Source organism: Eucyclogobius newberryi, unplaced genomic scaffold (genome assembly GCF_026437365.1).
Source record: "Eucyclogobius newberryi isolate DKJ021-1_F unplaced genomic scaffold, fEucNew1.0.hap1 SCAF_18, whole genome shotgun sequence".
Lineage (NCBI taxonomy): Eukaryota > Metazoa > Chordata > Actinopteri > Gobiiformes > Gobiidae > Eucyclogobius > Eucyclogobius newberryi.
The window spans coordinates 1,590,227-1,610,501 of record NW_027315812.1 but is presented as its reverse complement, the minus strand read 5'-3'; the positions used below and the strand labels follow the sequence as shown (position 1 = coordinate 1,610,501).

General features: G+C 51.4%; 2 protein-coding genes across 2 annotated transcripts in view; one reads left to right on the top strand and one right to left on the bottom strand.

Annotated features, from left to right (window-relative positions):
• LOC140364907 (sodium channel protein type 3 subunit alpha-like) overlaps positions 1-20,275 on the bottom strand; it is a 173,428-nt gene that overhangs the window by 47,471 nt on the left and 105,682 nt on the right. The window contains exons 8-9 of the mRNA XM_072451288.1: positions 9,679-9,809; positions 639-864 (exon numbers count right to left, since the gene is read on the bottom strand). Coding sequence (XP_072307389.1) covers positions 639-864; positions 9,679-9,809 — 357 coding nt within the window. The remainder of the gene's footprint in view (positions 1-638; positions 865-9,678; positions 9,810-20,275) is intronic.
• Positions 1,476-9,633, top strand: LOC140364862 (uncharacterized). The gene is made up of 4 exons (XM_072451249.1): positions 1,476-1,643; positions 7,708-9,282; positions 9,519-9,527; positions 9,625-9,633. Exons 1-4 carry the CDS (start codon positions 1,476-1,478, stop codon positions 9,631-9,633), a joined length of 1,761 nt encoding a protein of 586 aa, XP_072307350.1.

Below are 20,275 nucleotides of genomic sequence, written 5' to 3'. Positions count from 1 at the left end.
CCAGGACTAAACCAGGTCTAAACCAGGTCTAAACCAGGACTAAACCAGGACTAAACCAGGACTAAACCAGGTCTAAACCAGGACTAAACCAGGACTAAACCAGGACTAAACCAGGTCTAAACCAGGTCTAAACCAGGACTAAACCAGGACTAAACCAGGACTAAACCAGGACTAGACCAGGACTAGACCAGGACTAAACCAGGACTAAACCAGGTCTAAACCAGGACTAGACCAGGACTAAACCAGGACTAAACCAGGTCTAAACCAGGTCTAAACCAGGACTATACCAGGACTAGACCAGGACTAAACCAGGACTAAACCAGGTCTAAACCAGGTCTAAACCAGGACTAGACCAGGACTAAACCAGGACTAAACCAGGACTAAACCAGGTCTAAACCAGGTCTAAACCAGGACTAAACCAGGTCTAAACCAGGACTAAACCAGGACTAAACCAGGACTAAACCAGGACTAAACCAGGTCTAAACCAGGACTAAACCAGGTCTAAACCAGGACAAAACCAGGACTAAACCAGGACTAAACCAGGACTAAACCAGGTCTAAACCAGGTCTAAACCAGGACTAAACCAGGACTAAACCAGGACTAAACCAGGACTAAACCAGGACTAAACCAGGACTCACCCTCAGAGTTGATGAAGTTCTGGAGCGAGGCCCAGGTCTTGTTGTTGCAGTAGAAGACTGTGGTGCTGTTGCTGAAGTCGGCCAGTGGGGGGAGCCCTTCTGTGGACGGCAGCAGGCGCGGGTCGAGTCCCGGCGGCAGGATCAGGTCCGGCGGGTGAAGGTTGTGAGGTAAACCTGCCACCGTCACGTTTGTGTGGAAGCAGTGAGCCGTGGAACGCACGCACTTCTGAGCGGCCAATCACACCAAGAGGGCGGGGCGTTACGGAGAAGAGGACGGGGCATGTGGGGAAAAGAGGGTGTGGTGTAAAGAGGGCGGGGCATGTGGTGTAAAGAGGGTGTGGTGTAAAGAGGGCGGGGCATGTGGTGTAAAGAGGGTGTGGTGTAAAGAGGGCGGGGCATGTGGTGTAAAGAGGGTGTGGTGTAAAGAGGGCGGGGCATGTGGGGAAAAGAGGGTGTGGTGTAAAGAGGGCGGGGCATGTGGTGTAAAGAGGGTTTGGTGTAAAGAGGGCGGGGCATGTGGTGTAAAGAGGGTGTGGTGTAAAGAGGGCGGGGCATGTGGTGTAAAGAGGGTGTGGTGTAAAGAGGGCGGGGCATGCGGGGAAAAGAGGGTGTGGTGTAAAGAGGGCGGGGCATGTGGTGTAAAGAGGGTGTGGTGTAAAGAGGGCGGGGCATGTGGTGTAAAGAGGGTGTGGTGTAAAGAGGGCGGGGCATGTGGTGTAAAGAGGGTGTGGTGTAAAGAGGGCGGGGCATGTGGTGTAAAGAGGGTGTGGTGTAAAGAGGGCGGGGCATGTGGTGTGGGAGGGCGGGGCATGTGGGGGAAACATGACATCATTAGTCATGGACTTGGAGCCGCCTCCTCGTTTCCCCACTGGGCGGGACCCCCCTGCAGGGGGCGTGGTCTACAGCCTGTTGGAACCTGACTTTAGCTCCCTCATCACTGATGACCTGGGCCTCGACCTCTCCAGGGCTTCAACACACGATTATATACGACTGACTCAAGAGGAGGTGTCCTACAGCGAGGAGGTGTCCTACAGCGAGGAGGACAAGAGGAGGTGTCCTACAGCGAGGAGGTGTCCTACAGCGAGGAGGTGTCCTACAGCGAGGAGGTGTCCTACAGCGAGGAGGACAAGAGGAGGTGTCCTACAGCGAGGAGGTGTCCTACAGCGAGGAGGTGTCCTACAGCGAGGAGGACAAGAGGAGGTGTCCTACAGCGAGGAGGTGTCCTACAGCGAGGAGGTGTCCTACAGCGAGGAGGACAAGAGGAGGTGTCCTACAGCGAGGAGGTGTCCTACAGCGAGGAGGACAAGAGGAGGTGTCCTACAGCGAGGAGGACAAGAGGAGGTGTCCTACAGCGAGGAGGTGTCCTACAGCGAGGAGGACAAGAGGAGGTGTCCTACAGCGAGGAGGACAAGAGGAGGTGTCCTACAGCGAGGAGGTGTCCTACAGCGAGGAGGACAAGAGGAGGTGTCCTACAGCGAGGAGGTGTCCTACAGCGAGGAGGACAAGAGGAGGTGTCCTACAGCGAGGAGGACAAGAGGAGGTGTCCTACAGCGAGGAGGTGTCCTACAGCGAGGAGGACAAGAGGAGGTGTCCTACAGCGAGGAGGTGTCCTACAGCGAGGAGGACAAGAGGAGGTGTCCTACAGCGAGGAGGTGTCCTACAGCGAGGAGGACAAGAGGAGGTGTCCTACAGCGAGGAGGTGTCCTACAGCGAGGAGGACAAGAGGAGGTGTCCTACAGCGAGGAGGTGTCCTACAGCGAGGAGGACAAGAGGAGGTGTCCTACAGCGAGGAGGTGTCCTACAGCGAGGAGGTGTCCTACAGCGAGGAGGACAAGAGGAGGTGTCCTACAGCGAGGAGGTGTCCTACAGCGAGGAGGTGTCCTACAGCGAGGAGGACAAGAGGAGGTGTCCTACAGCGAGGAGGTGTCCTACAGCGAGGAGGACAAGAGGAGGTGTCCTACAGCGAGGAGGTGTCCTACAGCGAGGAGGTGTCCTACAGCGAGGAGGTGTCCTACAGCGAGGAGGAAAAGAGGAGGTGTCCTACAGCGAGGAGGTGTCCTACAGCGAGGAGGACAAGAGGAGGTGTCCTACAGCGAGGAGGTGTCCTACAGCGAGGAGGACAAGAGGAGGTGTCCTACAGCGAGGAGGTGTCCTACAGCGAGGAGGACAAGAGGAGGTGTCCTACAGCGAGGAGGTGTCCTACAGCGAGGAGGTGTCCTACAGCGAGGAGGACAAGAGGAGGTGTCCTACAGCGAGGAGGTGTCCTACAGCGAGGAGGTGTCCTACAGCGAGGAGGACAAGAGGAGGTGTCCTACAGCGAGGAGGTGTCCTACAGCGAGGAGGTGTCCTACAGCGAGGAGGACAAGAGGAGGTGTCCTACAGCGAGGAGGTGTCCTACAGCGAGGAGGACAAGAGGAGGTGTCCTACAGCGAGGAGGTGTCCTACAGCGAGGAGGTGTCCTACAGCGAGGAGGACAAGAGGAGGTGTCCTACAGCGAGGAGGTGTCCTACAGCGAGGAGGACAAGAGGAGGTGTCCTACAGCGAGGAGGTGTCCTACAGCGAGGAGGACAAGAGGAGGTGTCCTACAGCGAGGAGGTGTCCTACAGCGAGGAGGACAAGAGGAGGTGTCCTACAGCGAGGAGGTGTCCTACAGCGAGGAGGACAAGAGGAGGTGTCCTACAGCGAGGAGGACAAAAGGAGGTGTCCTACAGCGAGGAGGTGTCCTACAGCGAGGAGGACAAGAGGAGGTGTCCTACAGCGAGGAGGACAAGAGGAGGTGTCCTACAGCGAGGAGGTGTCCTACAGCGAGGAGGACAAGAGGAGGTGTCCTACAGCGAGGAGGTGTCCTACAGCGAGGAGGACAAGAGGAGGTGTCCTACAGCGAGGAGGACAAGAGGAGGTGTCCTACAGCGAGGAGGTGTCCTACAGCGAGGAGGACAAGAGGAGGTGTCCTACAGCGAGGAGGTGTCCTACAGCGAGGAGGACAAGAGGAGGTGTCCTACAGCGAGGAGGTGTCCTACAGCGAGGAGGACAAGAGGAGGTGTCCTACAGCGAGGAGGTGTCCTACAGCGAGGAGGACAAGAGGAGGTGTCCTACAGCGAGGAGGTGTCCTACAGCGAGGAGGACAAGAGGAGGTGTCCTACAGCGAGGAGGTGTCCTACAGCGAGGAGGTGTCCTACAGCGAGGAGGACAAGAGGAGGTGTCCTACAGCGAGGAGGTGTCCTACAGCGAGGAGGTGTCCTACAGCGAGGAGGACAAGAGGAGGTGTCCTACAGCGAGGAGGTGTCCTACAGCGAGGAGGACAAGAGGAGGTGTCCTACAGCGAGGAGGTGTCCTACAGCGAGGAGGTGTCCTACAGCGAGGAGGTGTCCTACAGCGAGGAGGACAAGAGGAGGTGTCCTACAGCGAGGAGGTGTCCTACAGCGAGGAGGACAAGAGGAGGTGTCCTACAGCGAGGAGGTGTCCTACAGCGAGGAGGACAAGAGGAGGTGTCCTACAGCGAGGAGGTGTCCTACAGCGAGGAGGACAAGAGGAGGTGTCCTACAGCGAGGAGGTGTCCTACAGCGAGGAGGACAAGAGGAGGTGTCCTACAGCGAGGAGGACAAGAGGAGGTGTCCTACAGCGAGGAGGTGTCCTACAGCGAGGAGGACAAGAGGAGGTGTCCTACAGCGAGGAGGTGTCCTACAGCGAGGAGGACAAGAGGAGGTGTCCTACAGCGAGGAGGACAAGAGGAGGTGTCCTACAGCGAGGAGGTGTCCTACAGCGAGGAGGACAAGAGGAGGTGTCCTACAGCGAGGAGGTGTCCTACAGCGAGGAGGACAAGAGGAGGTGTCCTACAGCGAGGAGGTGTCCTACAGCGAGGAGGACAAGAGGAGGTGTCCTACAGCGAGGAGGTGTCCTACAGCGAGGAGGACAAGAGGAGGTGTCCTACAGCGAGGAGGTGTCCTACAGCGAGGAGGACAAGAGGAGGTGTCCTACAGCGAGGAGGTGTCCTACAGCGAGGAGGTGTCCTACAGCGAGGAGGACAAGAGGAGGTGTCCTACAGCGAGGAGGTGTCCTACAGCGAGGAGGTGTCCTACAGCGAGGAGGACAAGAGGAGGTGTCCTACAGTGAGGAGGTGTCCTACAGCGAGGAGGACAAGAGGAGGTGTCCTACAGCGAGGAGGTGTCCTACAGCGAGGAGGTGTCCTACAGCGAGGAGGTGTCCTACAGCGAGGAGGACAAGAGGAGGTGTCCTACAGCGAGGAGGTGTCCTACAGCGAGGAGGACAAGAGGAGGTGTCCTACAGCGAGGAGGTGTCCTACAGCGAGGAGGACAAGAGGAGGTGTCCTACAGCGAGGAGGTGTCCTACAGCGAGGAGGACAAGAGGAGGTGTCCTACAGCGAGGAGGTGTCCTACAGCGAGGAGGACAAGAGGAGGTGTCCTACAGCGAGGAGGTGTCCTACAGCGAGGAGGACAAGAGGAGGTGTCCTACAGCGAGGAGGACAAGAGGAGGTGTCCTACAGCGAGGAGGTGTCCTACAGCGAGGAGGACAAGAGGAGGTGTCCTACAGCGAGGAGGTGTCCTACAGCGAGGAGGACAAGAGGAGGTGTCCTACAGCGAGGAGGTGTCCTACAGCGAGGAGGTGTCCTACAGCGAGGAGGACAAGAGGAGGTGTCCTACAGCGAGGAGGTGTCCTACAGCGAGGAGGTGTCCTACAGCGAGGAGGACAAGAGGAGGTGTCCTACAGCGAGGAGGTGTCCTACAGCGAGGAGGACAAGAGGAGGTGTCCTACAGCGAGGAGGTGTCCTACAGCGAGGAGGACAAGAGGAGGTGTCCTACAGCGAGGAGGTGTCCTACAGCGAGGAGGTGTCCTACAGCGAGGAGGACAAGAGGAGGTGTCCTACAGCGAGGAGGTGTCCTACAGCGAGGAGGTGTCCTACAGCGAGGAGGACAAGAGGAGGTGTCCTACAGCGAGGAGGTGTCCTACAGCGAGGAGGACAAGAGGAGGTGTCCTACAGCGAGGAGGTGTCCTACAGCGAGGAGGACAAGAGGAGGTGTCCTACAGCGAGGAGGTGTCCTACAGCGAGGAGGACAAGAGGAGGTGTCCTACAGCGAGGAGGTGTCCTACAGCGAGGAGGACAAGAGGAGGTGTCCTACAGCGAGGAGGTGTCCTACAGCGAGGAGGTGTCCTACAGCGAGGAGGACAAGAGGAGGTGTCCTACAGCGAGGAGGTGTCCTACAGCGAGGAGGACAAGAGGAGGTGTCCTACAGCGAGGAGGTGTCCTACAGCGAGGAGGTGTCCTACAGCGAGGAGGACAAGAGGAGGTGTCCTACAGCGAGGAGGTGTCCTACAGCGAGGAGGACAAGAGGAGGTGTCCTACAGCGAGGAGGTGTCCTACAGCGAGGAGGACAAGAGGAGGTGTCCTACAGCGAGGAGGTGTCCTACAGCGAGGAGGACAAGAGGAGGTGTCCTACAGCGAGGAGGTGTCCTACAGCGAGGAGGACAAGAGGAGGTGTCCTACAGCGAGGAGGACAAGAGGAGGTGTCCTACAGCGAGGAGGTGTTCTACAGCGAGGAGGACAAGAGGAGGTGTCCTACAGCGAGGAGGACAAGAGGAGGTGTCCTACAGCGAGGAGGTGTCCTACAGCGAGGAGGACAAGAGGAGGTGTCCTACAGCGAGGAGGTGTCCTACAGCGAGGAGGACAAGAGGAGGTGTCCTACAGCGAGGAGGACAAGAGGAGGTGTCCTACAGCGAGGAGGTGTCCTACAGCGAGGAGGACAAGAGGAGGTGTCCTACAGCGAGGAGGTGTCCTACAGCGAGGAGGACAAGAGGAGGTGTCCTACAGCGAGGAGGTGTCCTACAGCGAGGAGGTGTCCTACAGCGAGGAGGACAAGAGGAGGTGTCCTACAGCGAGGAGGTGTCCTACAGCGAGGAGGTGTCCTACAGCGAGGAGGACAAGAGGAGGTGTCCTACAGCGAGGAGGTGTCCTACAGCGAGGAGGACAAGAGGAGGTGTCCTACAGCGAGGAGGTGTCCTACAGCGAGGAGGACAAGAGGAGGTGTCCTACAGCGAGGAGGTGTCCTACAGCGAGGAGGTGTCCTACAGCGAGGAGGACAAGAGGAGGTGTCCTACAGCGAGGAGGTGTCCTACAGCGAGGAGGACAAGAGGAGGTGTCCTACAGCGAGGAGGTGTCCTACAGCGAGGAGGTGTCCTACAGCGAGGAGGACAAGAGGAGGTGTCCTACAGCGAGGAGGTGTCCTACAGCGAGGAGGTGTCCTACAGCGAGGAGGTGTCCTACAGCGAGGAGGACAAGAGGAGGTGTCCTACAGCGAGGAGGTGTCCTACAGCGAGGAGGACAAGAGGAGGTGTCCTACAGCGAGGAGGTGTCCTACAGCGAGGAGGTGTCCTACAGCGAGGAGGACAAGAGGAGGTGTCCTACAGCGAGGAGGTGTCCTACAGCGAGGAGGTGTCCTACAGCGAGGAGGACAAGAGGAGGTGTCCTACAGCGAGGAGGTGTCCTACAGCGAGGAGGACAAGAGGAGGTGTCCACCAACTCAGAGGACAAGAGGAGGTGTCCACCAGCTCAGAGGACAAGAGGTGTCCACCAGCTCAGAGGACAAGAGGAGGAGCCCACCAGCTCAAAGGACAAGAGGAGGTGTCCACCAGCTCAGAGGACAAGAGGAGGTGTCCACCAGCTCAAAGGACAAGAGGAGGTGTCCACCAGCTCAAAGGACAAGAGGAGGAGCCCACCAGTTCAGAGGACAAGAGGAGGAGCCCACCAGCTCAGAGGACAAGAGGAGGTGTCCACCGGCTCAGAGGACAAGAGGAGGTGTCCACCAGCTCAGAGGACAAGAGGAAGAGCCCACCAGCTCAAAGGACAAGAGGAGGTGTCCACCAGTTCAGAGGACAAGAGGAGGTGTCCTACAGTGAGGAGGACAAGAGGAGGTGTCCTACAGTGAGGAGGACAAGAGGAGGTGTCCTACAGTGAGGAGGACAAGAGGAGGTGTCCTACAGTGAGGAGGACAAGAGGAAAAACAGGTCCAGAATGCTCTTTCAGCTGTGGATTCCCCGCTTGGGTTCTTAACAGAGTGGAGAGAAGCAAAAAGCAGGACAAAAGGGACAAAGGGGAAACAGAACAGAGAAGGCTGTATTTATTCCTTATGTCTCTGTCCCTTATGTCTCTGTCCCTTATGTTTCTGTCCCTTATGTTTCTGCCCCTTATGTCTCTGTCCCTTCTGTCTCTGTCCCTTCTGTCTCTGTCCTTTATGTTTCTGTCCCTTATGTTTCTGTCCCTTATGTCTCTGTCCCTTATGTCTCTGTCCCTTATGTCTCTGCCTCTTATGTCTCTGTCCCTTATGTCTCTGCCCCTTATGTCTCTGCCCCTTATGTCTCTGCCTCGTATGTCTCTGCCTCGTATGTCTCTGTCCCTTATGTCTCTGTCCCTTATGTTTCTGCCCCTTATGTCTCTGTCCCTTATGTATCTTTCCCTTATGTCTCTGTCCCTTATGTCTCTGCCCCTTATGTCTCTGCCTCTTATGTCTCTGTCCCTTATGTCTCTGCCCCTTATGTCTCTGCCTCGTATGTCTCTGCCTCGTTTGTCTCTGTCCCTTATGTCTCTGTCCCTTATGTCTCTGTCCCTTATGTCTCTTTCCCTTATGTCTCTGTCCCTTATGTCTCTGCCCCTTATGTCTCTGCCCCTTATGTCTCTGTCCCTTATGAGTCTGCCCCTTATGTCTCTGTCCCTTATGTCTCTGTCCCTTATGTCTCTATCCCTTATGTCTCTGTCCTTTATGTTTCTGTCCCTTATGTCTCTGTCCCTTATGTCTCTGTCCCTTGTGTCTCTGTCCCTTGTGTCTCTGTCCCTTATGTCTCTGTCCCTTATGTCTCTGTCCTTTATGTTTCTGTCCCATATGTCTCTGTCCCTTATGTCTCTGCCCCTTATGTCTCTGTCCCTTATGTCTCTGCCCCTTATGTCTCTGCCCATTATGTCTATGTCCCTTATGTCTCTGCCCCTTATGTCTCTGTCCCTTATGTCTCTGCCCCTTATGTCTCTGTCCCTTATGTCTCTGTCCCTTATGTCTCTATCCCTTATGTCTCTGTCCTTTATGTTTCTGTCCCTTATGTCTCTGTCCCTTATGTCTCTGTCCCCTATGTCTCTGCCCCTTATGTCTCTGCCCCTTATGTCTCTGTCCCTTATGTCTCTATCCCTTATGTCTCTGTCCTTTATGTTTCTGTCCCTTATGTCTCTGTCCCTTATGTCTCTGTCCCTTATGTCTCTGTCCCTTGTGTCTCTGCCCCTTGTGTCTCTGCCCCTTATGTCTCTGTCCTTTATGTCTCTGCCCCTTATGTCTTTGTCCCTTATGTCTCTGTCCCTTATGTCTCTATCCCTTATGTCTCTGTCCTTTATGTTTCTGTCCCTTATGTCTCTGTCCCTTATGTCTCTGTCCCCTATGTCTCTGCCCCTTATGTCTCTGTCCCTTATGTCTCTGTCCCTTATGTCTCTGTCCCTTATGTCTCTATCCCTTATGTCTCTGTCCTTTATGTTTCTGTCCCTTATGTCTCTGTCCCTTATGTCTTTGTCCCTTATGTCTCTGTCCCTTATGTCTCTGTCCCCTATGTCTCTGCCCCTTATGTCTCCGTCCCTTGTGTCTCTGCCCCTTATGTCTCTGTCCCTTATGTTTCTGTCCCTTATGTCTCTGTCCCTTATGTCTCTGTCCCTTATGTCTCTGTCCCTTATGTCTCTGTCCCCTATGTCTCTGCCCCTTATGTCTCCGTCCCTTGTGTCTCTGCTCCTTATGTCTCTGTCCCCTATGTCTCTGCCCCTTATCTCTCCGTCCCTTGTGTCTCTGCCCCTTATGTCTCTGTCCCTTATGTCTCTGTCCCTTATGTCTCTGTCAGGACAAAAGAGTTAGAGGGACAAACAGGTTCCAGATTCACCTCCCGGTCGTTCACAACAGTGCATTGAAACCCTGGAGAGTCGTTCTGATCATTACAAATGTGTCAGTGGATGTGATCTCTGCAGGGGGCGGAGTCACCGACAGGGGGCGGAGTCACTTACCTGTCGTAGGTTTCCCATGAAGAGCTGCAGACCAATGAGAGCGAAGACACTGAGACAGAAGACAGTGAGGATCATCACGTCCCCGAGCTTCTTCACCGACTGGATCAGAGCGCCAACGATGGTCTTCAGGCCTGAGGCGGCAGGGGGCGGAGTTACAGAGAGGAGCCATTACAGAGAGGAGGAGCAGCAGGGGGCGGAGTTACAGAGAGGAGGAGCCATTACAGAGAGGAGGAGCAGCAGGGGGCGGAGTTACAGAGAGGAGCCATTACAGAGAGGAGGAGCAGCAGGGGGCGGAGTTACAGAGAGGAGGAGCCATTACAGAGAGGAGGAGCAGCAGGGGGCGGAGTTACAGAGAGGAGGAAATCGGACGTTTCTTTCACGTTCAGAGAACTGTTTTTCACAAACACACGACACGTTTATGACTGAGCGAGTTGAACCCTGTTGAACCTTGACCCCTGGACTGTTGAACCTTGACCCCTGGACTGTTGTAGCCTGACCCCTGGACTGTTGAACCTTGACCCCTGGACTGTTGAAGCCTGACCCCTGGACTGTTGAACCTTGACCCCTGGACTGTTGAAGCCTGACCCCTGGACTGTTGAACCTTGACCCCTGGACTGTTGAACCTTGACCCCTGGACTGTTGAACCTTGACCCCTGGACTGTTGAAGCTTGACCCCTGGACTGTTGAAGCTTGACCCCTGGACTGTTGAACCTTGACCCCTGGACTGTTGAACCTTGACCCCTGGACTGTTGAAACTTGACTCCTGGACTGTTGAACCTTGACCCCTGGACTGTTGAAGCTTGACCCCTGGACTGTTGAAGCTTGACCCCTGGACTGTTGAACCTTGACCCCTGGACTGTTGAACCTTGACCCCTGGACTGTTGAAACTTGACCCCTGGACTGTTGAACCTTGACCCCTGGACTGTTGAAGCTTGACCCCTGGACTGTTGAACCTTGACCCCTGAACTGTTGAAACTTGACCCCTGGATTGTTGAACCTTGACCCCTGGAGTGTTGAACCTTGACCCCTAGACTGTTGAAGCCTGACCCCTGGACTGTTGAACCTTGACCCTTGGACTGTTGAAACTTGACCCCTGGACTGTTGAAACTTGACCCCTGGACTGTTGAAGCCTGACCCCTGGACTGTTGAAGCTTGACCCCTGGACTGTTGAACCTTGACCCCTGGACTGTTGAACCTTGACCCCTGGACTGTTGAAGCTTGACCCCTGGACTGTTGAAGCTTGACCCCTGGACTGTTGAACCTTGACCCATGGACTGTTGAAGCCTGACCCCTGGACTGTTGAACCTTGACCCCTGGACTGTTGAAGCTTGACCCCTGGACTGTTGAACCTTGACCCCTGGACTGTTGAACCTTGACCCCTGGACTGTTGAAGCCTGACCCCTGGACTGTTGAACCTTGACCCCTGGACTGTTGAAACTTGACCCCTGGACTGTTGAACCTTGACCCCTAGACTGTTGAAGCCTGACCCCTGGACTGTTGAACCTTGACCCTTGGACTGTTGAAACTTGACCCCTGGACTGTTGAAACTTGACCCCTGGACTGTTGAAGCCTGACCCCTAGACTGTTGAAGCCTGACCCCTGGACTGTTGAACCTTGACCCTTGGACTGTTGAAACTTGACCCCTGGACTGTTGAACCTTGACCCCTGGAGTGTTGAACCTTGACCTCTAGACTGTTGAAGCCTGACCCCTGGACTGTTGAACCTTGACCCCTGGACTGTTGAAACTTGACCCCTGGACTGTTGAAACTTGACCCCTGGACTGTTGAACCTTGACCCCTGGACTGTTGAACCTTGACCCCTGGACTGTTGAACCTTGACCCCTGGACTGTTGAACCTTGACGCTGGACTGTTGAAGCTTGACCCCTGGACTGTTGAACCTTGACCCATGGACTGTTGAAGCCTGACCCCTGGACTGTTGAACCTTGACCCATGGACTGTTGAAGCCTGACCCCTGGACTGTTGAACCTTGACCCCTGGACTGTTGAAGCTTGACACCTGGACTGTTGAACCTTGACCCCTAGACTGTTGAAGCCTGACCCCTGGACTGTTGAACCTTGACCCCTGGACTGTTGAACCTTGACCCCTGGACTGTTGAACCTTGACCCCTGGACTGTTGAAGCTTGACCCCTGGACTGTTGAAGCCTGACCCCTGGACTGTTGAAGCCTGACCCCTGGACTGTTGAACCTTGACCCCTGGACTGTTGAACCTTGACCCTTGGACTATTGAACCTTGACCCTGGCGGTCACTCCGAGTCAAAAAATGGCAAAAAAAAAAAAAATTGCCTTAAAAGTGAAAAAAATAAGACTCAATATAACAGGAAACAACAACGTGAGAAAACAGAAGGAAACAAAAAAACATTTAAATAGAACAAATGATTGACTAAACCAGGTCTAAACCAGTTCTAAACCAGTTCTAAACCAGGTCTAAACCAGTTCTAAACCAGTTCTAAACCAGATCTAAACCAGGTCTAAACCAGTTCTAAACCAGTTCTAAACCAGTTCTAAACCAGATCTAAACCAGGTCTAAACCAGGACTAAACCAGATCTAAACCAGGTCTAAACCAGGACTAAACCAGGTCTAAACCAGGTCTAAACCAGGTCCAAACCAGGACTAAACCAGGTCTAAACCAGGACTAAACCAGGTCTAAACCAGGTCTAAACCAGGACTAAACCAGGTCTAAACCAGGTCTAAACCAGGTCCAAACCAGGACTAAACCAGGTCTAAACCAGGTCCAAACCAGGACTAAACCAGGTCTAAACCAGGACTAAACCAGGTCTAAACCAGGTCTAAACCAGGACTAAACCAGGTCTAAACCAGGTCTAAACCAGGTCCAAACCAGGACTAAACCAGGTCTAAACCAGGACTAAACCAGGTCTAAACCAGGTCTAAACCAGGACTAAACCAGGACTAAACCAGGTCTAAACCAGGTCTAAACCAGGTCTAAACCAGATCTAAACTAGGACTAAACCAGGTCTAAACCAGTTCTAAACCAGATCTAAACCAGGTCTAAACCAGGACTAAACCAGATCTAAACCAGGTCTAAACCAGGACTAAACCAGGTCTAAACCAGGTCTAAACCAGGTCCAAACCAGGACTAAACCAGGTCTAAACCAGGACTAAACCAGGTCTAAACCAGGTCCAAACCAGGACTAAACCAGGTCTAAACCAGGACTAAACCAGGTCTAAACCAGGTCTAAACCAGGACTAAACCAGGTCTAAACCAGGTCTAGACCAGTTCTAAACCAGGACTAAACCAGGACTAAACCAGGTCCAAACCAGGTCTAAACCAGGTCTAAACCAGATCTAAACCAGGACTAAACCAGATCTAAACTAGGACTAAACCAGGACTAAACCAGGACTAAACCAGATCTAAACTAGGACTAAACCAGGACTAAACCAGGACTAAACCAGGTCCAAACCAGTTCTAAACCAGATCTAAACCAGGTCTAAACCAGGACTAAACCAGGTCTAAACCAGGTCTAAACCAGGACTAAACCAGGTCTAAACCAGGTCTAAACCAGGACTAAACCAGGTCTAAACCAGGTCCAAACCAGGACTAAACCAGGTCTAAACCAGGACTAAACCAGGTCTAAACCAGGTCTAAACCAGGACTAAACCAGGTCTAAACCAGGTCTAAACCAGGTCCAAACCAGGACTAAACCAGGTCTAAACCAGTTCTAAACCAGTTCTAAACCAGATCTAAACCAGGTCTAAACCAGGACTAAACCAGATCTAAACCAGGTCTAAACCAGGACTAAACCAGGTCTAAACCAGGTCTAAACCAGGTCCAAACCAGGACTAAACCAGGTCTAAACCAGGACTAAACCAGGTCTAAACCAGGTCTAAACCAGGACTAAACCAGGTCTAAACCAGGTCTAAACCAGGTCCAAACCAGGACTAAACCAGGTCTAAACCAGGTCCAAACCAGGACTAAACCAGGTCTAAACCAGGACTAAACCAGGTCTAAACCAGGTCTAAACCAGGACTAAACCAGGTCTAAACCAGGTCTAAACCAGGTCCAAACCAGGACTAAACCAGGTCTAAACCAGGACTAAACCAGGTCTAAACCAGGTCTAAACCAGGACTAAACCAGGACTAAACCAGGTCTAAACCAGGTCTAAACCAGGTCTAAACCAGATCTAAACTAGGACTAAACCAGGTCTAAACCAGTTCTAAACCAGATCTAAACCAGGTCTAAACCAGGACTAAACCAGATCTAAACCAGGTCTAAACCAGGACTAAACCAGGTCTAAACCAGGTCTAAACCAGGTCCAAACCAGGACTAAACCAGGTCTAAACCAGGACTAAACCAGGTCTAAACCAGGTCCAAACCAGGACTAAACCAGGTCTAAACCAGGACTAAACCAGGTCTAAACCAGGTCTAAACCAGGACTAAACCAGGTCTAAACCAGGTCTAGACCAGTTCTAAACCAGGACTAAACCAGGACTAAACCAGGTCCAAACCAGGTCTAAACCAGGTCTAAACCAGATCTAAACCAGGACTAAACCAGATCTAAACTAGGACTAAACCAGGACTAAACCAGGACTAAACCAGATCTAAACTAGGACTAAACCAGGACTAAACCAGGACTAAACCAGGTCTAAACCAGTTCTAAACCAGATCTAAACCAGGTCTAAACCAGGACTAAACCAGGTCTAAACCAGGTCTAAACCAGGACTAAACCAGGTCTAAACCAGGTCTAAACCAGGACTAAACCAGGTCTAAACCAGTTCTAAACCAGATCTAAACCAGGACTAAACCAGGACTAAACCAGGTCTAAACCAGGTCTAAACCAGGTCTAAACCAGGACTAAACCAGGACTAAACCAGGTCTAAACCAGGTCTAAACCAGGTCTAAACCAGATCTAAACTAGGACTAAACCAGGTCTAAACCAGTTCTAAACCAGATCTAAACCAGGTCTAAACCAGGACTAAACCAGATCTAAACCAGGTCTAAACCAGGACTAAACCAGGTCTAAACCAGGTCTAAACCAGGTCCAAACCAGGACTAAACCAGGTCTAAACCAGGACTAAACCAGGTCTAAACCAGGTCCAAACCAGGACTAAACCAGGTCTAAACCAGGACTAAACCAGGTCTAAACCAGGTCTAAACCAGGAATAAACCAGGTCTAAACCAGGTCTAAACCAGTTCTAAACCAGGACTAAACCAGGACTAAACCAGGTCCAAACCAGGTCTAAACCAGGTCTAAACCAGATCTAAACCAGGACTAAACCAGATCTAAACTAGGACTAAACCAGGACTAAACCAGGACTAAACCAGATCTAAACTAGGACTAAACCAGGACTAAACCAGGACTAAACCAGGTCTAAACCAGTTCTAAACCAGATCTAAACCAGGTCTAAACCAGGACTAAACCAGGTCTAAACCAGGTCTAAACCAGGACTAAACCAGGTCTAAACCAGGTCTAAACCAGGACTAAACCAGGTCTAAACCAGTTCTAAACCAGATCTAAACCAGGACTAAACCAGGACTAAACCAGGTCTAAACCAGGTCTAAACCAGGTCTAAACCAGATCTAAACCAGGACTAAACCAGATCTAAACTAGGACTAAACCAGGACTAAACCAGATCTAAACTAGGACTAAACCAGGACTAAACCAGGTCTAAATCAGGACTAAACCAGGACTAAACCAGATCTAAACTAGGTCTAAACCAGGACTAAACCAAGACTAAACCAGGACTAAACCAGGTCTAAACCAGGTCTAAACCAGATCTAAACCAGGACTAAACCAAGACTAAACCAGGAATAAACCAGGTCAAAATCAGGACTAAACCAGGACTAAACCAGGTCTAAACCAGGACTAAACCAAGACTAAACCAGGACTAAACCAGGACTAAACCAGGTCAAAATCAGGACTAAACCAGGACTAAACCAGGACTAAACCAGATCTAAACTAGGACGAAACCAGGACTAAACCAGGTCTAAACCAGGTCTAAACCAGGTCTAAACCAGATCTAAACTAGGACGAAACCAGGACTAAACCAGGACTAAACCAGGACTAAACCAGGTCTAAACCAGGACTAAACCAGGACTAAACCAGGTCTAAACCAGGTCTAAATCAGGACTAAACCAGGACTAAACCAGGACTAAACCAGGACTAAACCAGGTCTAAACCAGGACTAAACCAGGACTAAACCAGGACTAAACCAGGACCAGGACTAAACCAGGACTAAACCAGGACTAAACCAGGTCTAAACCAGGACTAAACCAGGACTAAACCAGGTTTAGACCTGGTTTAGTCCTGGTTTAGGCCTGGTTTAGTCCTGGTCCTGGTTTAGTCCTGGTTTAGTCCTGGTTTAGAGGTCTAAACCAGGACTAAACCAGGACTAAACCAGGACTAAACCAGGTCTAAACCAGGACAAAACCAGGACTAAACCAGGTCTAAATCAAGACTAAACCAGGACAAAACCAGGACTAAACCAGGACTAAACCAGGACTAAACCAGGTCTAAACCAGGACTAAACCAGGACTAAACCAGGACCAGGACTAAACCAGGACTAAACCAGGACTAAACCAGGACTAAACCAGGTCTAAACCAGGACTAAACCAGGACTAAACCAGGATCAGGACTAAACCAGGACTAAACCAGGACAAAACCAGGACTAAACCAGATCTAAACTAGGACTAAACCAGGACTAAACCAGGTCTAAACCAGGACTAAACCAAGACTAAACCAGGACTAAACCAGGTCTAAACCAGGTCTAAACCAGATCTAAACCAGGACTAAACCAAGATTAAACCAGATCTAAACTAGGACGAAACCAGGATTAAACCAGGTCTAAACCAGGACTAAACCAGGACTAAACCAGGACTAAACCAGGTCTAAATCAAGACTAAACCAGGACAAAACCAGGACTAAACCAGGACGAAACCAGGACTAAACCAGGTCTAAACCAGGACTAAACCAGGATAAAACCAGGACTAAACCAGGACTAAATCAGGACTAAACCAGGACTAAACCAGGACTAAACCAGGACAAAACCAGGACTAAACCAGGACTAAACCAGGACTAAACCAGGTCTAAACCAGGACTAAACCAGGACTAAACCAGGACTAAACCAGGAATAAACCAGGTCTAAACCAGGACTAAACCAGGACTAAACCAGGTCTAAACCAGGTCTAAACCAGGACAAAACTAGGACTAAACCAGGACTAAACCAGGACAAAACCAGGACTAAACCAGGACTAAACCAGGACTAAACCAGGACTAAACCAGGACCAGGACTAAACCAGGACTAAACCAGGACTAAACCAGGTCTAAACCAGGACAAAACCAGGACTAAACCAGGTCTAAATCAAGACTAAACCAGGACAAAACCAGGACTAAACCAGGACTAAACCAGGACTAAACCAGGTCTAAACCAGGACTAAACCAGGACTAAACCAGGACTAAACCAGGACTAAACCAGGTCAAAACCAGGTCTAAACCAGGACTAAACCAGGACTAAACCAGGACTAAACCAGGACCAGGACTAAACCAGGACTAAACCAGGACTAAACCAGGACTAAACCAGGACCAGGACTAAACCAGGTCTAAACCAGGACTAAACCAGGACTAAACCAGGACAAAACCAGGACTAAACCAGGACCAGGACTAAACCAGGACTAAACCAGGTCTAAACCAGGACAAAACCAGGACTAAACCAGGTCTAAATCAAGACTAAACCAGGACAAAACCAGGACTAAACCAGGACTAAACCAGGACTAAACCAGGACTAAACCAGGTCTAAATCAAGACTAAACCAGGACAAAACCAGGACTAAACCAGGACTAAACCAGGACTAAACCAGGTCTAAACAAGGACTAAACCAGGACTAAACCAGGACTAAACCAGGACCAGGACTAAACCAGGACAAAACCAGGACTAAACCAGGACAAAACCAGGACTAAACCAGGACTAAACCAGGACTAAACCAGGACTAAACCAGGACTAAACAAGGTCTAAACCAGAACTAAACCAGGACTAAACCAGGACTAAACCAGGACCAGGACTAAACCAGGACTAAACCAGGTCTAAACCAGGACAAAACCAGGACTAAACCAGGACTAAACCAGGACAAAACCAGGACTAAACCAGGTCTAAATCAGGACTAAACCAGGACTAAACCAGGACTAAACCAGGTCTAAATCAAGACTAAACCAGGACAAAACCAGGACTAAACCAGGACTAAACCAGGACTAAACCAGGTCTAAACAAGGACTAAACCAGGACTAAACCAGGACTAAACCAGGACCAGGACTAAACCAGGACAAAACCAGGACTAAACCAGGACAAAACCAGGACTAAACCAGGACTAAACCAGGACTAAACCAGGACTAAACAAGGTCTAAACCAGAACTAAACCAGGACTAAACCAGGACTAAACCAGGACTAAACAAGGTCTAAACCAGGACTAAACCAGGACTAAACCAGGACTAAACAAGGTCTAAACCAGAACTAAACCAGGACTAAACCAGGACTAAACCAGGACCAGGACTAAACCAGGACTAAACCAGGACAAAACCAGGACTAAACCAGGACTAAACCAGGACAAAACCAGGACAAAACCAGAACTAAACCAGGACTAAACCAGGACTAAACCAGGACCAGGACTAAACCAGGACTAAACCAGGACTAAACCAGGACTAAACCAGGACAAAACCAGGACTAAACCAGGACTAAACCAGGACTAAACCAGGACAAAACCAGGACTAAACCAGGACTAAACCAGGTCTTGTCCATCATCTCAGGACAAACGCTTTCACGCTCGACACAATTGATCAAATTTCAAATGTGTCGCGTTTGTCGGACGTTCAGAAAAACACGAGCGAAATCAGATCCAGAAAGTCGTGAACAAAGTCGTGAAACGGGGATTCTCACTCGTTGTCACTCGTTCTCACTCGATCTAAGTCGATCTCACTCGATCTCGCTCGATCTAAGTCGTTCTCACTCGTTCTCACTCGTTCTCACTCGTTCTCGCTCGATCTAAGTCGATCTCACTCGATCTCACTCGATCTAAGTCGATCTCACTCGATCTCGCTCGATCTAAGTCGTTCTCACTCGATCTCGCTCGATCTAAGTCGTTCTCACTCGATCTCACTCGATCTAAGTCGTTCTCACTCGATCTCGCTCGATCTAAGTCGATCTCAGTCGTTCTCACTCGATCTCACTCGATCTAAGTCGATCTCACTCGATCTCGCTCGATCTAAGTCGTTCTCACTCGATCTCACTCGATCTAAGTCGATCTCACTCGATCTCGCTCGATCTAAGTCGATCTCACTCGATCTCGCTCGATCTAAGTCGATCTCACTCGATCTCACTCGATCTAAGTCGATCTCACTCGATCTCGCTCGATCTAAGTCGTTCTCACTCGTTCTCACTCGATCTCGCTCGATCTAAGTCGATCTCACTCGATCTCGCTCGATCTAAGTCGTTCTCACTCGATCTCGCTCGATCTAAGTCGATCTCAGTCGTTCTCACTCGATCTCGCTCGATCTCAGTCGTTCTCACTCGATCTCGCTCGATCTCAGTCGATCTCACTCGATCTCGCTCGATCTAAGTCGATCTCACTCGATCTTGCTCGATCTAAGTCGATCTCAGTCGTTCTCACTCGATCTCGCTCGATCTAAGTCGATCTCACTCGATCTCGCTCGATCTAAGTCGTTCTCACTCGTTCTCACTCGTTCTCGCTCGATCTAAGTCGATCTCACTCGATCTCGCTCGATCTAAGTCGTTCTCACTCGATCTCAATCGATCTAAGTCGATCTCGCTCGATCTAAGTCGTTCTCACTCGATCTCGCTCGATCTAAGTCGATCTCACTCGATCTCGCTCGATCTAAGTCGTTCTCACTCGATCTCGCTCGATCTAAGTCGATCTCAGTCGTTCTCACTCGATCTCGCTCGATCTCAGTCGTTCTCACTCGATCTCGCTCGATCTCAGTCGATCTCACTCGATCTCACTCGATCTAAGTCGATCTCACTCGATCTCGCTCGATCTAAGTCGTTCTCACTCGTTCTCACTCGATCTCGCTCGATCTAAGTCGATCTCACTCGATCTCGCTCGATCTCGCTCGATCTCAGTCGTTCTCACTCGATCTCGCTCGATCTAAGTCGATCTCACTCGATCTCACTCGATCTAAGTCGATCTCACTCGATCTCGCTCGATCTAAGTCGTTCTCACTCGTTCTCACTCGATCTCGCTCGATCTAAGTCGATCTCACTCGATCTCGCTCGATCTAAGTCGTTCTCACTCGTTCTCACTCGATCTCGCTCGATCTAAGTCGATCTCAGTCGTTCTCACTCGATCTCGCTCGATCTCAGTCGTTCTCACTCGATCTCGCTCGATCTAAGTCGATCTCACTCGATCTCACTCGATCTAAGTCGATCTCACTCGATCTCGCTCGATCTAAGTCGTTCTCACTCGTTCTCACTCGATCTCGCTCGATCTAAGTCGATCTCACTCGATCTCGCTCGATCTAAGTCGTTCTCACTCGATCTCGCTCGATCTAAGTCGATCTCAGTCGTTCTCACTCGATCTCGCTCGATCTCAGTCGTTCTCACTCGATCTCGCTCG

What these genes read in the sequence shown, in the direction of transcription:
- LOC140364862 (XM_072451249.1), top strand. Translation starts at nt 1,476, where the DNA reads ATGGACTTGGAGCCGCCTCCTCGTTTCCCCACTGGGCGGGACCCCCCT. An exon ending in TACGACTGACTCAAGAGGAG is followed by an intron (nt 1,644 to 7,707) that starts GTGTCCTACAGC and finishes GGTTCTTAACAG; the next exon opens with AGTGGAGAGAAGCAAAAAGC.